The sequence below is a fragment of the Protopterus annectens genome, chromosome 3.part0 (genome assembly GCF_019279795.1).
Source record: "Protopterus annectens isolate FY-2018-M chromosome 3.part0, PAN1.0, whole genome shotgun sequence".
Taxonomy (NCBI): domain Eukaryota; kingdom Metazoa; phylum Chordata; order Ceratodontiformes; family Protopteridae; genus Protopterus; species Protopterus annectens.
In genome coordinates this window covers 215,449,121-215,464,866 of record NC_056731.1, presented here as the reverse complement: position 1 = coordinate 215,464,866, position 15,746 = coordinate 215,449,121, and the positions used below count along the sequence as shown (strand labels likewise).

The following is a 15,746-nucleotide window of genomic DNA, read 5'->3' as shown; positions in this document are numbered from 1 at the left end:
AACATCCCTTAGATCATTACATTATGTTTTATAAATTATATATAGATGATTTATTATTCATTTGGAATGGTACTTGGAATGATTTTTTGATATATTTAGCAGCCAACAGTGACAGTGCAGATTTTTTAAATTTTACCATCAGTGCCAAAGGTTCATTGGTCCGTTTTCTAAATTTATTAATAAGTATGGATGTTCCTAATAAGCAGTTTTAAAGCCAGATATTGCATAAGCCTTCTTTTGTTAATAGTTATTTACATTTTTCAAGCATGCATCTTCCTTACATGAATGGAATATTGTACGGGGACAACTTAACGGCTAAGTCAACTAGTGAGAAAAGACAATGACTTTTTAGATTAATCAAATAAGTTGATTACGTTATTTGAAAATCGGGGTTATCTTAAAGCCAGACTTAACAGGATTCTTAGTGAAATTATCAAAAAAAAATGAGATGTTTCCCCCATTTTGATAAAAGGCTATAAGGCCAAGTTAAAGGATTCAGAACTTGGTACATGTAACAATTCATTTGCATTATCTATTATCAGAAATATGACAAATATAAAAAAATATTATCATAACAAATTGGAACATAGTTTTGGATAATAAAGATTTAAAGTAGTAGGTGTAACTCCCAGTTTTACCTACAAGAAATATCCCAAAGTATGTAGCCTCTTCAATAAAATGGATCGTTCTATAGTAGACATTAATATTATTGGACCTTATGGCACATACAGCTATCAATCATGTACACTATGTCATTATGTTTCTAACACTAACTCTATAACTTTGTCTCACTCTGGTAAGATATTGTTAGCAAATAATAGATATATGTGCAAATCTAAGGATGTTGTTTATTTGACGACTTGTGTTTCTTTTCCAGAATTTTATGTTGCAAAAGCAACAGGACGTTAAAACACATTTACGAGTATGTGTTAGCTGTTAGGAATAAAATGCATTGTTGGACATCTCTTCAGTGCCTTATTGTGATTTTTTGTTCTTGGTTTTGTTGATGCTACATTGGGGAGACTTATTTATCTGTTGCTTAATAATGCATTAGATAAACATTCTTTGGTTTGTAATGTTTTTAAAAAATTTTTAATTTTTTTATTTTAGACAATTGATATTAGTCGTGGCGGTGACTTGTATAATGTGCTTGACTGTAAAGAGGCATGCTGGCAAATTATACTTGAAGCTGATAAATTTCCTGGTTTGAATGAATGCACCAGGATTAAATGCTTTTTTAAATCTTATTTTTTAATTATTAATATTATATGGTATTAATATTGTATAGTTTTAAATTTTGTTGGTATGTAAATCATATTCTTATTGACTGATTTTAACATGTGATTATGACATTTTGCATTTAAAATGGATTCATGTGTTGAGTTAAGCAGTCTGATGACGTTCTGTGTTTTAACAATAAAGAGCGAAAGCGCTAACCATATTTATCGTCACCATTGTCACTTAGTACCTTGTGAGCAAAAAGGCACAATAATGATGAGCACTTGGTAAATCTAAATTGTCAAAGTTAAAATTCTTGATCTGTCATATGCCCAAGTGATTCACCATTTTCAGAGCTGAATTCACTATTCTCATCAGTTTGTATCTATTTTTAGGTCAGATTTACAATGAGCGATGATACAACTTTGGCAGATTTGCTCGCACTACAACTGCACAGAGTGGAAGATGAAGTCAGAGGCATTGTGGATAAAGCGGTGAAGGAGATGGGTATTGAAAAGGTTAATCTTACTTGTCTTATACAACAAGCTCTGTGACTGTTACTTGGCTTTATTTGTAGTAGTGTTCATGAAACTTCTGCTTTGCATTTTAAATAACCAAATGCTTCTGAATAAGAGTAATATTTTCTTCAGAATATTTTACCTTTTTTTCCCTCAGTCTTTTCCTGTGTCGATATAGGGACATGATATACAAAAGTAACCCAAAACCTGGGACTTACAAGATGGCTGCACATTGAGTAACAGCTTAATTCTAGCTCTCCCAGTGTGAAACAGAAATTCAGCAAAGAATGCCAGTGGACTTGGATATCTGAGTAAATTTCAGTAACTGACTTGTAAGTGCACTGCCTGAATGCCAGGAAAAAAGAAATACAGAGGACCTAAAGATAAACAGCTACAAAAGGTGACGAAAAAAAAAATGACTGGGAAAATTACTGTAGCTGTTTGGCAAAAAGCAGTGCAAGCTCCAGACATGACTTCCACTAATCTTGAGGAAAGTATAAAGCAACTGTGCATGGACATGACTAAAATAAATGAAACACTAATGGAGTATATCAAATCAAACAATAAAAGGCTGGAAAAAATGGAAGAAGCTTTAAACAGATACTCAGATAAGGTGATAAAACTGCAAAATTCAGAGGTCTAAATGAAAAAAAGGCTGACTGAATATGGCACTGCAGCAGGAAGATGTTTCAAAAATAATAGAATTAGAGAACAGAGCATGTAGGGAAAACCTGAAAATCTGATGTTGTCAGTCTTCACGTAATCCTTGACTGTGGGCTCGGAACCGACTCGGCCATTATTCCAGCTTGCACCTTCCAAAAACTCTTCAGCTAGGCTCTACCCATAATGCTCCTCACCAAATTACATCAGATCTCGTTTAGTGCTTCATCATGCCAGACGTGTTCAACCAGCCTCTTGCGCCTTGGCCTTTATTTAACTGTAAGTTAGTTTTTTCCATTTGAATTCTGTTCTTTCTATACTCTGTATCTACATTCTCCTCTGGTTCCCTGTATCTGTGTGTGTGAGTGATCTCTTTTTCTATCTTCTACTGTTAGGTACTCTATGTTACCATGGTTGGTACCTCTTCCCCTCTTATCTTCGGGTAATCTCTTTTACCATTATTGATAATTCCCCTTCCTTCTGTACTCAAAAAAAAAAAAAAAAAATCTCCTTCTTCTTTTGTGTGTGTGTGTGTGTGTTTGCATGTGTCAAGTGGCCTTAGCTTTGACAGTGGCTGACAAATCCTCTAAAAGCACCTCCAGTTTTAAGAGGTACCAAAAGTTTCAGAGAAAAATGCTAAATTCAGATGGACACACCTTCTGTGTTTATTGTCTTGGTGCTGTCCATTTCCAAGAAGATTGCACCATCCGTCATGGCTTTTCCACTAGAACCTGACAGAGCATAAAAATAAGCTCATTCTTAAAGGACTGCTTAAATCTGACTTTGAAGAGACTATTTCTGGTCCCAAAACCAAAGCCAGCTCTTCTTCTTCCTCATCTTCCTCAAAACCGAAAAAGTGAACTCATTCGGTTCCAACAGTATCTTCGGAACCACCTACTAAATTGACTAAATCTTCCATGTTGCTGACTGTTTTCTTAACACCAGTGGGAAAGGATAGTCTTTCATCGACACCAACACATAGAGCTCAGATTTCGGTGCAGACACCTCTCACTTCGGTACCCGCTGAACTCTCAGTACTGAAGGAGTCACAATTGATAGTTCTGCTGAGGACATCTTATTCTCCCTTAATTGACCCATTTGCGGACCATCCTTCAAGTCCTTTTTTGGAGTGATTGCCACCAAGATCTCCATTGGCCTCCTCCATTCAGTCCACTAAGAGCCTGTCTGAGTCAGACATTATGAAACTGGTCCACCAGCTCCTGATAGCGAGGGGATTGCCTCTATCTTTGATTCCTAGCCAAGTTGGCTCTGGAACCTTGCCTTCTTCTGTACCCATGCATATTCCTCCTCCGACTCTAGCCGAATTTTCAGAGCCCATGGTACCAACCATCCCTGCTTCAACTGTTTTGGTGCCAGGTAGAACTTTATCTCCCACACCGATATTTACCTTGAGCTCTTCTGATTTTTCAGAACTGTAGACCTCCTGGGGTCAAGGCTTCATTGCCGGTTCTGAGGGGTAGGGTTCAACTTTGAATCTTTTGGAGCTCTCCATACCCCTTGGGGCCTTGGAATATGTATGTTTGATCCTGGCTTCTGCTTCAGATGCAGCTTTCTTGGTTTGGGGTGGGACCATGGTTCTGAAGGAGTCTATTTTGGTTCCGGGCTCCCATCCCTCTATGGGGGTCCTGCATTTTGGGCTATGGAGTAGGCCTTGTCAGTTGTGGACTCACAGTCTGTGCCATCTCTGTAGGGCCAAGTAACTTGTCCATTCCATCGATCGGAGCTTCCTCCAGTCTCTTCCCTGGGACCGAGGGCACAAAAGCCTCAGGAGTGATCCACCCTGGTGATATCATCTTCAAATACCTTTCTGGAGCATCCCACCGAAGTGGTACCTTCGAATAAAAAGTGCAAGAGAAAGCACTTGGACTCCTCTTAAGAACCCTTCACAGAGGATACTGATTTTGATGAAGGGAAAGGTTCCCCAAGGTCACCCCCTGATGATTTCGTCGTGGACATCCTAGAAATCTTGAAACAAAGGGGTGGCAGGACTACCCTCCAACCTTCCTCAGAGGAATTGGTATACCTAGAGGTTTTTTCTGCCCAGCCCTCTACCTCTTGGATCTCTTCACCCGCTGATGATCTTATAAAACTGATTGCTCAGTGAGCCTAGAAAATTCTTGACTCTATTGAGCCGATCCCCAAAAGACCTGACCAATTTTCTCTGCCTCTAAAGATGAGCAACACTGGGCTAAAGGTATTCCTGTAGATGCCATGGTGGTAGTGGCAGCTACTAAAAAGGAACTTGCAGAAGAAAGTCCAACTATCCATCCTCCTAACAAGGAATCTAGGACTCTGGATAGGTTTGGGAAGCACGTATATGCTTCATCAACTTTTGCTCTCAGGTCCTTGAACTATATGGTGCATTTTACCAGGCTTCAGAGAGGTCTGATTAAAGAGCCTTCCGATACTCTTACAGGAGCAGTAGCTGAAGGGGTCCAAGATAAGGTTACTTCTCTGCCTAGCTAGAAATGCCAAATGGGTACAGGGGATCATTTCCAGAATTTTCAATGAAATCAAACAGACCAGAAAGACTCCTAGATGTTTCACCCAGTCACTGGGAGGCAGCAGTTTTAGAAATTCAAAAACTGCTTGACAAAAGATTCATCCAAGCAGTCTCACTAAACCAGAGAGGATGCAGAATTTACTCAAGGTTCTTTTTAGCCCCACCCCAAAAAACAGGAGACTGGAGACCCATTTTGGATCTCAGCCAGTTGAACAAGTCATTTCAACAAACCAAATTCAAGATGGTCTCGGTACAGTCAATACTTCCATTTTTGAAAAAAGACAGCTAGATATGCTCAGTAGATCTTCAGGATGTGTATTACCACATGAAAATGGGCAAGCACTCCAGAAGATTCCTGCGCTTCTAGCTGGGATCCAGTCACTATCAGTTCAGGGCATTGCCCTTTGGTCTCACCACAGCCCCCAGGGTGTTTACCAAATGCATGGCAGTAGTAGCAGTGCATCTTAGACTGCTAGGATTCCAAATATTTCCATATCTCGATGCCTCGCTCCTTACTGCTGCCACCAGGCGTCAACTCCTAAAGGCACAAGATTGCACACTTCATCTTTTTGCCACCTTAGAAATCACTATAAACTACAAAAAATCCCATCTGAAACCATCACAACAGCTGGAATTCTTTGGACATAGTCACCAGATTTGTATCACTTCTCCTAGAAAGGCTCCAAAGAATCAGATCACAAGTAAATCAGATCATTCAAAACAAGAGAGTAACAGCAAGATTCATCCTACAGACTCTGTGGTCAATGGCAGCCTCTATCACTCTAGTTCCCTTGTCCAGATATCACATGCAAATTCTTCAATGGCTTGTGGCCACCCAGTGGTCCTTGTTGAATCAGCCTATGACCCATCTGATTTTGATCACCAATTGTTGCAAATAAGGCCTGACTTGGTGGCTCCATTCCAACAAAATCTTGTTGGGCCGTCCCTTTGTCCCTGCTCAGCCCCAAGCCATAGTGACCACTGATGCATCCCAGATAGGGGAAGGGGCATTATCTGGGAAAGACAGTCCAAGGCACTTGGTCCCAGATGGAGGCCAACATGAGTATCAGCATTCTAGAGATGAGGGCAGTGCTGCTAACTTTGCAGGCATTTCAAGATGCCCTCCCCTTTGGAACGATTGTAATTCTAACAGAAAACATGTCAGTAGTCTGGTATATTAACAAACAAGGGGGAACCAGGTTATACCCTCTTTGTCAAGAAGCTTCCAGAGTATGGCAATGGGTGATTTCCTCCAACCACTTTCTAACAGCAATGCACATTCTGGGGAGCTCCACCGTGGTAGCGGACAAGTTGAGCAGAACCATCCTCATACCTCAAGAGTGGTTTCTCAGTCCAGTGGTGGCGGGAAAGATATTCTGCCACTGGAGCCAAACAACAAAAACCGACTTCACCTACTACATCCAATGAAAGCTCATTCAATGAGAGCTGTAGCAGCTTCTGCGGTTGTTCATGCCAGAGCTTCCTCAGATGATATTTGTGCAGCAGCTACATGGACATCTCCTTGTAGCTTTATTACTCATTACAAACTGGAACAGGTCTCTAGGGGACGTGCACCAATTGGCTCGATGGTGCTTAGGAATATTCGTCCATGAGACCTCCCAAGATTCAGGAAGCTACAAACTCTGTCCCACAGTCAAGGATTACATGACGATTGACAATATCAGATAGAGAAGTTATGTCTTACCATAATGTTCCATCTGTATTGTCGATCTTCACAAATCCTTGATACTCCCTCCCTCCTTCCCCCTGCCTTAGAACTCTTGGTGGACTGAATATTCCCAAAGACTGGCTTCATAATAGAGACACATATATGGTCTCTTATCTATTACTTCTTGTCTGTCACTATTGTAGGCAAACTCGATCTGAGGTAATTTGGTGAGGAGCAGTATGGGTAGAGCCTAACTTGAGAGTTTTTGGAAGGCGCAAGCTAAAATAATGGCCGAGTCATATCCAAGGCTCGGAACCGAGCCCAGAGTCAAGGATTAGTGAAGATCGACAACACAGATGGAACATGATGGTAAGACATAACTTCTTTTTTTCTGCTATACCCGAGAAGCTGGAGCCAGCAGACTGTATTAATTTCATGAAAGCACAAATAAGCAACTGGACTGGTATTCCACAACAGGAATTGTTAATTGAAAGGACACATCATGTTTAGGCCCCAAACCTGGCTATGAGAAAACAACCTAGACCTTTAATAGTAAAGATGCAATCTTGCCAACAGAAGGAGTTGATTCTTATAAAACTGTCACAGAATGGCAAAGTACTAAAAGTGGGAGACAGCAGAGTGTTTGTGGAGAATGACTACTCATTGTACACCAGGCAGAAGAGGAATAAATTTATTCCAGTATCCAGGGAATGTTGAGAATCAGGCATGATATTCAAACTGCTGTACCCAGCTATCTTCAAAATATTTTTCTCTGGAGGAACAAAAGCATTTTTTGATGAAGTACATGCTAAGGATGAAATACAAAAGTTTATCCAACAGAAAGTGAGCTGTGAAACAGAAGGAGATTCTGCTTCTTGCTTTTCTGGTAATAAAGACTATAGAGAGGCTGTGACAGTGAAACCTTTCCCGGTGTTTCAACAGAAAATGCTTGAGAGAGGGAAAAAAGCACAGAAGTTGACTAGAAGAATTGAGAGTGCACTGAAAATGAAGCAGAGACAGGGTTTGGGAGATGGAGATAAACAGGACTAGAACAAGAAAATCTGGAAATATTGGATGTTTTTGAACTTTGTTAAACTTGTAGGGGACTCTAAAGCATGTGTCTTATTTCATGTCATTAACGATTTGAAAAAAATACTCAGAAGAGGGGAGGAGGAGGGAGAAAGTTAACTAAGTAAAACAATTTTTTCTTTTAAATGGTGTGTGATTTTCTTTGCATGTTACAAAGTTGATTCAGATATTTTTAAGTGTAATGGGGATACTAATGTAAAACGATGCCCCTGTTTTTTTCTTTCTCCCTTCTTTTCTCCTTTTCCTTGTTCAGATTTAAGAAATGTAGGCACTGCAATGTAAAAAAAAAAGATCTGGTTAAAACAGCATGACAAAAGAAGAATTAGTGTGCTTTTTCTCATTCTTGCATAGGAGAATGACAGGGTTAAGGTCATTAACACTTTACAGTAACAAGTTTTACGAGAAAGCAAGTAAATGAAAAAGAATATTGAATATTATAAGGCTTTTTTCAAGTGAACAGTTTTGTATCTGGTTCTCATGTCTCTAACAGACAATCTGATAAAGAGAAATGACTTGGAAAAAATTTTGCTGAAAGCATTCAGGTATTTTCCGAGCTGAGAGATATAAAGATAAGGCAAAACCATACAGCACTTAATAGAATCACAGGCTCTACCATGCAATTTAGCATGGATAATCTTTCTTTTAGTTTAGCTCATCTGTGTGTGTGTCAATTTGCAACATTTGTTCCTGTTAGAATGGTAAAACTTTAATATTTGAAGATATACTTAGTTTTGTGTGTTATTAAGTTATTAGTTTTAGGAGGGTATTGGGTGTGTGTCTGTGTGTGTGTTTGTGTGTGTGTGTGTGTGTGTGTGTGTGTGTGTGTGTGTGTGTGTGTGTATTTTTGTTTTGAGGGTTTTCAGTAAAATAAAACATGTTTCAAGGTGTGACATAGGCTCAAATGTAGATGACAAGAAACAATTGTATAAATTATTAACCTGCCAACAAACAGTGCAAGCATGTAACACAAAATATGGGACTAGACATTTAACAAAAAAGCTGTTATACATAAAAGGTGAGGATAATAAGCCCTCAAAAATACAATTATTTCTATAATGTAAATACTAATGGTCTCACAGATAAATACAAAATAGAAAGAGTAGTGAACTGTATTAAAAAATGTAAAGTGCAAATAGCTGTGCTACAGGAGGCATGCTTGGAAAGAAGTGAACATGTGAATTTGATAAAGAAAGGTTCTCAGGATGGAATACCTCGAGCAAAGGAAGAGAGGAGTACTTATATTAATTGCAAGAGGAGGTCCAGTAGTAACAGAAAAGGATAAAAAAGACAGTATTGATAGACTTGTAGTACTAACGGGCTACTAGCAAGGTAGGAGGATTACACTGGCATGTATTTATATTCTACCAAAAAGTGCTATAATGGAGCTTAAGACAATTCTGGGAGAAATAATCAGTTTTTAGCAAGAGATACTACTTATATGTGGGACTGGAATTTGATTTGGAGCAGTGAAGATGTGTCTGGGGGGCCCAAAAGGGAAAATATAACAAAGAAAGGTAGATTTTTTTAAAGAATTTTATGAAAATATTTTGTATGGAAGATGTGAATTTAGTACTAGGAGTTCAGAATGAATTTACATATTTTTCCCCAAGATACAAAAACTGACCTAGGCTAGACAGAATTTATATGTCACAGGAATATATGCATTTAATTGAAGGTCTTGATACATACCCAATAAAGATTTCAGATCATGTGCCAATAATAACTAAAATAAAAACACAGGCTAATAAAATGTGACACTGGTGCTTTCCCACCTATCTATTGAAAAGAGAGGAATTTAAGAAATGGGTAGTGGAAATTATTCAGGAGCTATTAGAGAAAACAGAAATTTCTTCTGAAAATATAGCTAGGGAGTGGTATACAATTAAAGTGTAATTAAAAAAAAAGGGTGGAAATAAAAGAAAGGGAGATATGGTTAAGAAGTAAGAATTATTTAGAGGGAGTGACAGATGTTAAGGTATTGCAAAATAGGGGGAGTCTCACAAAAAAAAGAGGAACAACTGAAGAATGCTAAAGAGAAAATAAGAGATTACCTTGAAAATATGCATGAGTTTAGAAATATTACTGTTAAGTGACTGTTTTTGACAAAAACTCTAGAGCACAAAAGCTTTTAGCACAATGACTCAGGCAACAGAAAGTAGAAAGAGCTGTCACCAAGCTTAAGGAAGATAACAAGGGATCTTGTAAAAGTATTAGAAATATTTCAGAAATTCTATGAAAGTCTGTATATAACAGAGAAACATGGAAATTAAGAAAAGGTACAAACTGAAATGTTTATGGAGGAATTAAATATGCAAAGGTTAGAGGTTGAGGAGGCTCAATTACTAACATTTAGGACGGGAGAAGATGAAGTAAAAATGGTGATGTATAACCAATCTAGGAAAGTCCCCAGGAATGGATGATATTCATGTGGAAGTTTGGAAGCTATGTGGGGAAAAAACTGATAAAGGACCGGAATGTTTTGTTTAACAGTATTTTAAGAGAAGTAACAGCATCCTGGAAGAAATCAGTACTTGTTGTAATACCTAAAGAATGGGTAAAGATCCCAGCTTCATACAGGCCCATTACATTACTAAGTCATGATTATAAAGTGGTTATGTCTATAATGGCTAAAAGAATAGCAAAAATGATGCTAAAGTTGATAGGTATGTATCAGTGTGGTTTTGTGGAGAGGAGGAAAACATTTGACACCATTAACAGAACAGTGATGATGCAGAGAGAAGCAGACTGTAAGAAACTACCACTATTATTGGTGTGTCTTGATACAGAGAAAGCATTTGACAGAGTAAACTGGTACTTTGAGCAGTGCAGTGGAAGCGTTTGCATTCCCTGATAAAATGATAAGGTTGATTGGGAGGATATATGAGGGATTGTAGGCGAAAATCAAGGTGGGTGGGTTCCTATCTGATATTCTCTGCTTGAGCAGAAGCACCAGGTAGGAGTGTCCTCTCTTCCCTTTATTTGCATTATATTTAGAACCATTGGCAAGGAAAGTAAGGGACTCAGAAATTCTTGGATATAATTAGTATGGTAGTCAAGAAAAGTTTGCTGTATTTGCAGATGACATTATTTTTATACCTGACAAAACCAGAAAGATACCTTACAGTGCTGTAGAACATACCAAGACTTTTTCAAACCTTTTCATGATACAAAATTAAGGAAGCTAAAACAAAAGCAATAGTGGTAAATTATGAACCCACACAAGAATTGGTTCAGCAATATCCATATTTATGGGGACATGATAAAATGAACTGTTTAGGAATATGAGGTAAAATGAGACTGCTGTGGCAGCTATGGACATGTGGGAAAAGGCTAAACAAAAGATAATACAAAAATGGAGAAAATGGAATCTCTTTTATATGGATATCGATAGTCCGATACAAGCAGTTAAAATGTTTTTAGTCCTTCAAACAACAACAACAAGTCTTATACACTGGACAGGCATATTTATATCAACCAGAGGAGAAGTTATGGATAGCAATTAATAAAGAACTGAATGATTTTATCTGGGAGGGAAAGACAGCAAGGGTCATGTGGGATAAGCTTATCCATCCAATAGAACAGGCTGAATTGGGATTACCTGAGTTGAAGGTGTATTTTAGAGGAACATAGTTAAGGCTCCTATACATAGCACAAGCAGCAAACTATAATTCATAGTGGAAAGAGATAATGATAAAATGTGGGGAAGCTCAAGAAACAGGGAAGACTGGGATTTTGGATGCAGACCTTTAAGGAGAATAATAATAATCAAACAGAATATTATATTCATAAAGTAGTAGAAAGTATCCTAAGAACTAAGCCAACATAGGAATGGAGAAAGGAGATTCCACCGATAAGGATGACTGCAATTAGGGATACAGACAATAGGTAAGAGGGGGGTGGAATATATTGGAGAAAACTGGCAAAGGAACCATGGTATTGGGAACAAATTACTAGAGAGGGAAAGATAATAGAATGGGAAGATGCCAATATTTGGACTGCAGTTAAAGATTGCCTTCCCTATCAATGATTGATATTGGAGTATAGGCAAAGAGAAAGAAATTGGGGGGGTCCTAAATGAAAGACCAGCACTAGTAAAGTTTTTAGTAGAATCTAAAACTGAAGCTGCCATTAAGAAAGGAATAATTAATATTGCATATAAAATATTGCATGATAACTATAAGAATCAATCAGAGGAGGTTAGGAAGGATTAGGAATAGAGACTGAATAAGCAATTCACAAAAAACAATGGGGGGATATGTGTATGTCTCTCAAATATGCTCAGATATGTTGGGGTTGGCATAATGGTTAAGGTGTTTACCTCTCAAATAAGTGGTACAGGGTTTGATTCTCATTAAGGGAAGCTGGCTAGGCTTAAAATGGTCCACAAGGGCAGCTAGCCTAGTACTTACCTATGAAACATAATCTAGAAGATTTAGAATCTTTGCTTGGAAGTGTTTACGTAGGTATTTTTATATCCTAAGTAGACTCCAAAGAATTTTTCCTCAGGTCGACAACAAAGGTTGGAGGTGTGATGGGAAAGAAAGAGTAACTAGGAACATATTTTCTGGGACTGTAATGAGTTGGCAGACTTTAAAGATTCCCTGCAGAATGCTCACTCCAAGATGCTGGGTGAACAAATTGGAGTAACTAGGGAAATTATTTTTTTGATCTATGATACAGAATTGGAATTGCCTAGACATAGTAAGGCCTTGCTATGATGACTGCCAACAAGCAATTACTAAAAAATGGAAATCAAAGTCTAAACCAACTTTACTAGAAGTAGCGAATATAGTAACAGAGATAAAACAAGTGAAATTGGGATCTTTAGTAAAGGATAGGAGCAAATTATGTAGGAAAAAATGAGAAATGTGGGATCAGTACATGCAGAGGAGGAACGATGTTTAAAAAAGCTGAATTTGATGAACTATGTAATGTTTGACTGACAAAGACTGGATATATTAAAAGTGATTTATAATATTTTTAGCTACAGTTGTGTCAGCCAGTTTGTAATTTACAGTGTTTGCAACTGAGATTGTGTCGCTATGGTTTGTTTTCATTTATATGTCATACATGGTAATTTAATAAAGATGTTTGTTTAAAAAAAAGAATTATACTAACACTCCTCCATTCTTTGAAGTTATACCACACAGAACTGAACAGCTTTGATGATGGGGGCTGTCCTATTCATGTCATACTACAGTAATAGAAGCTTACAGTGCTAACAAATACAGGTGCCAGTGAAAGAAGGTGCATGATTTAATGATTCAAACTTTTGCAGCTATTCCTTGTGCAGTTTCCCATCCCTTATCTTTTCTCTGTACCTTCAGTTTTCTGTGTAATGCAACTCTGAATGCCATGTAATGAATCAGTCTTTTCCATTAACTTACATAAACCATTCCAGTGCCTTACCAGTCACTCTTTGCACTATTAGAATGTCCTTATTTGTCTTGAAATATATCTGGTAGCACCCAGTACTTGAAAGACGAACTGCACCCACGCACACATATATCTGTGCTCTCATGTTGACCTGGTATAATGTGGACAACAAGCTGTAGTATTTGATTTGTCTGGCATCTTACATCAGTTTCAATTTCCTGTAAGTAAACTGTGTTTTGTTCTTTAGCTGAGACAGTATTGTTAAAAGTAGATGCCACTGCATTTATAATCAGCCTTGAGGAGAGCTTGGCTATGTTGTAAAAACTCTTGGATTTGTTTTTTTTTTTTTTTTTTTTTTTGTACAAATCTGTTTATTGATCGGATTGCTGTATTGGTCTTTGTTTAATTAAGACTATATATTACTAGGCCAAAACATTTTCCATGTCATTTGGCTCACATGCTGACGTGATGTACTGTATCTGAGTTGTCTTGGATCCCACCCCCCCACCCCCACACACACACACACATACACTCACACACCCTCTTGCTATTGTCATTTTAAAAGCCAGTATCTCTGGCTTTTGCTCCTTATGATAATCTGACCACCAAAGCCCCCTCCTCCCCCTTTGATTAGTATTGTCAGTTGTGTAAGCTAATTAAGTGCTTTTTCCACCCATTGTTTTACATAGCCCACTCAGGAAACAGGTTAAACTCCCTTACTACAATTATCATTTTCATAAAGCGCTCATCTGAGAGGGAACTGAATAAAACCTGTGGCATCCTTGGCAGATAAAAGATTTATCTTACTGTTTTGCACTTCATTTAATTGCTCTGTTTGCTGATTCTTGCACTTTAAATTGTTTTCAGTAATCCTGATATTGTACTGTTTATTGATTACTGAGAACTGCACTTTTGAGAAGCTTTACTAACAGTGTTACTGTGTATTGTTTGTTGACATTTGTTTCCAGATAAGTCCGACTTTGGAATAAATACCCATTTTCAGTGGAAGCATGGGGAGAAAACCTCCAGACGGTTAAATAACATCAAATAAAACACTAATACAAATGTAATTTAAAAAAGCGTATATAGATAAATATATAGATATGTGGGTATGTGTACACTTGCATATATATATATATATATATATATATATATATATATATATATATATATATATATATATGGGTTCACTATGAAAGACCGAAAACCACAAGACCGACGTCCGTAATCCCAAGACCAAATACCCGAAAGACGAGAAGACCGATGGACCACAAGAGCGAAATTCAAAATTGCGAATGATCAACACACATACACTACACACATACACAATGTGTCCCCCCAAACCCAAACAAATAATCCTACACTATAGTTAAGCAGGGGGGCAAGCCCCCCACACACCCCCTACTTTAATATTCTAACTCCGAGATCGCAGAAACACCCACACATTACAGTCACACACACACACACACACACACACACACACACACACACACACACACACACACACACACACAGTCACAACACACACTAACACACACTAAAGCCCCTCACAAACACACTTACACACAGATACTTACCCGAACCTCAACACCAGAAGCGCTAACTCAATATCCCTTAACATCGGGATTTTGAATTTCGCGCTTCTGGTCTTTCAGTAATGTGGGGTATCGGGCATCTGGTCTAGGTAATTTGGGCATCAGTATTCTGAGCGTTCGGTATTTTGTAGAGGACCCATATATATATATATATATATATATATATATATATATATATATATATATATATATATATATATATATATATAAAATGTTTGTGACACACACACACACTCACATATATATATATATATATATATATATATATATATATATATCTATATATCTATGGGTCTACTTCATTTGATCAAAAGACCATTTGACTTAAACCCATTTGATCGAAAGTTCATTTGATCAAAAACCAGTATTCAAGGCATGCAACTGGGATTTGTCCCCCTCCCCAATGTTGGGCAACCCTGGAGTTGGTATATATAGTTGGGGGGGGGGTGTGGGAGCAGCCCTCCAATTGTAGTATGTGGGAGGGACGAAAATAAAAAATAAAACAAAAAGTGCAGATTTTTAAATGAAAATAGGTGGGGGGCTTCACCCACCACACCCCCTCTAACTATATATACCAACTCCAGGGTCGCACGACATTGGGGAGGGGGACAAATCCCTGTTATTTGCCTTGAATACTGTTTTTTGATCAAATGAACTTTCGATCAAATGGGTTTAGGTCAAATGGTCATTCGATCAAATGAAATAGACCCATAGATATATATATGTGTATATATATTTCTTACATGTTTATATGTAGGTTTATTATGACTTACTCGAATGGCAGTCAGTCAAATGTCCGATGTTCAAAATCACTGTGTACAAGGGGCAGGAAATCGAACCAACATAGGTCGACCACGTTTAATCAAGTTGTATGATGCACTTGACCTTTTGACAAACAACGTACTGATACTGTGAAGGAAGGTCATGCTTCACTGAGGAGCAGGGAATTAGCCCATTTTCTCACTGTAGTGTGATCTCAGAATTGGTATATTTAATTCGCAGGGGGTGAGGTGCGCCCCCCTGCAAAATAATAGAATTAACGTAACATTGACTGTAGAGTTCAATGGTACGTTAATGTGCATAGCAGGAGGTGAGTG

The 15,746-nt window shown here is 37.9% G+C and overlaps 1 protein-coding gene across 1 annotated transcript in view; it reads left to right on the top strand.

Moving 5' to 3' along the window:
• The window catches only part of DNAH11 (dynein axonemal heavy chain 11), a 4,606,558-nt gene that overhangs the window by 1,140,481 nt on the left and 3,450,331 nt on the right, over positions 1-15,746 (top strand). The window contains exon 24 of the mRNA XM_044065542.1: positions 1,614-1,736. Coding sequence (XP_043921477.1) covers positions 1,614-1,736 — 123 coding nt within the window. The remainder of the gene's footprint in view (positions 1-1,613; positions 1,737-15,746) is intronic.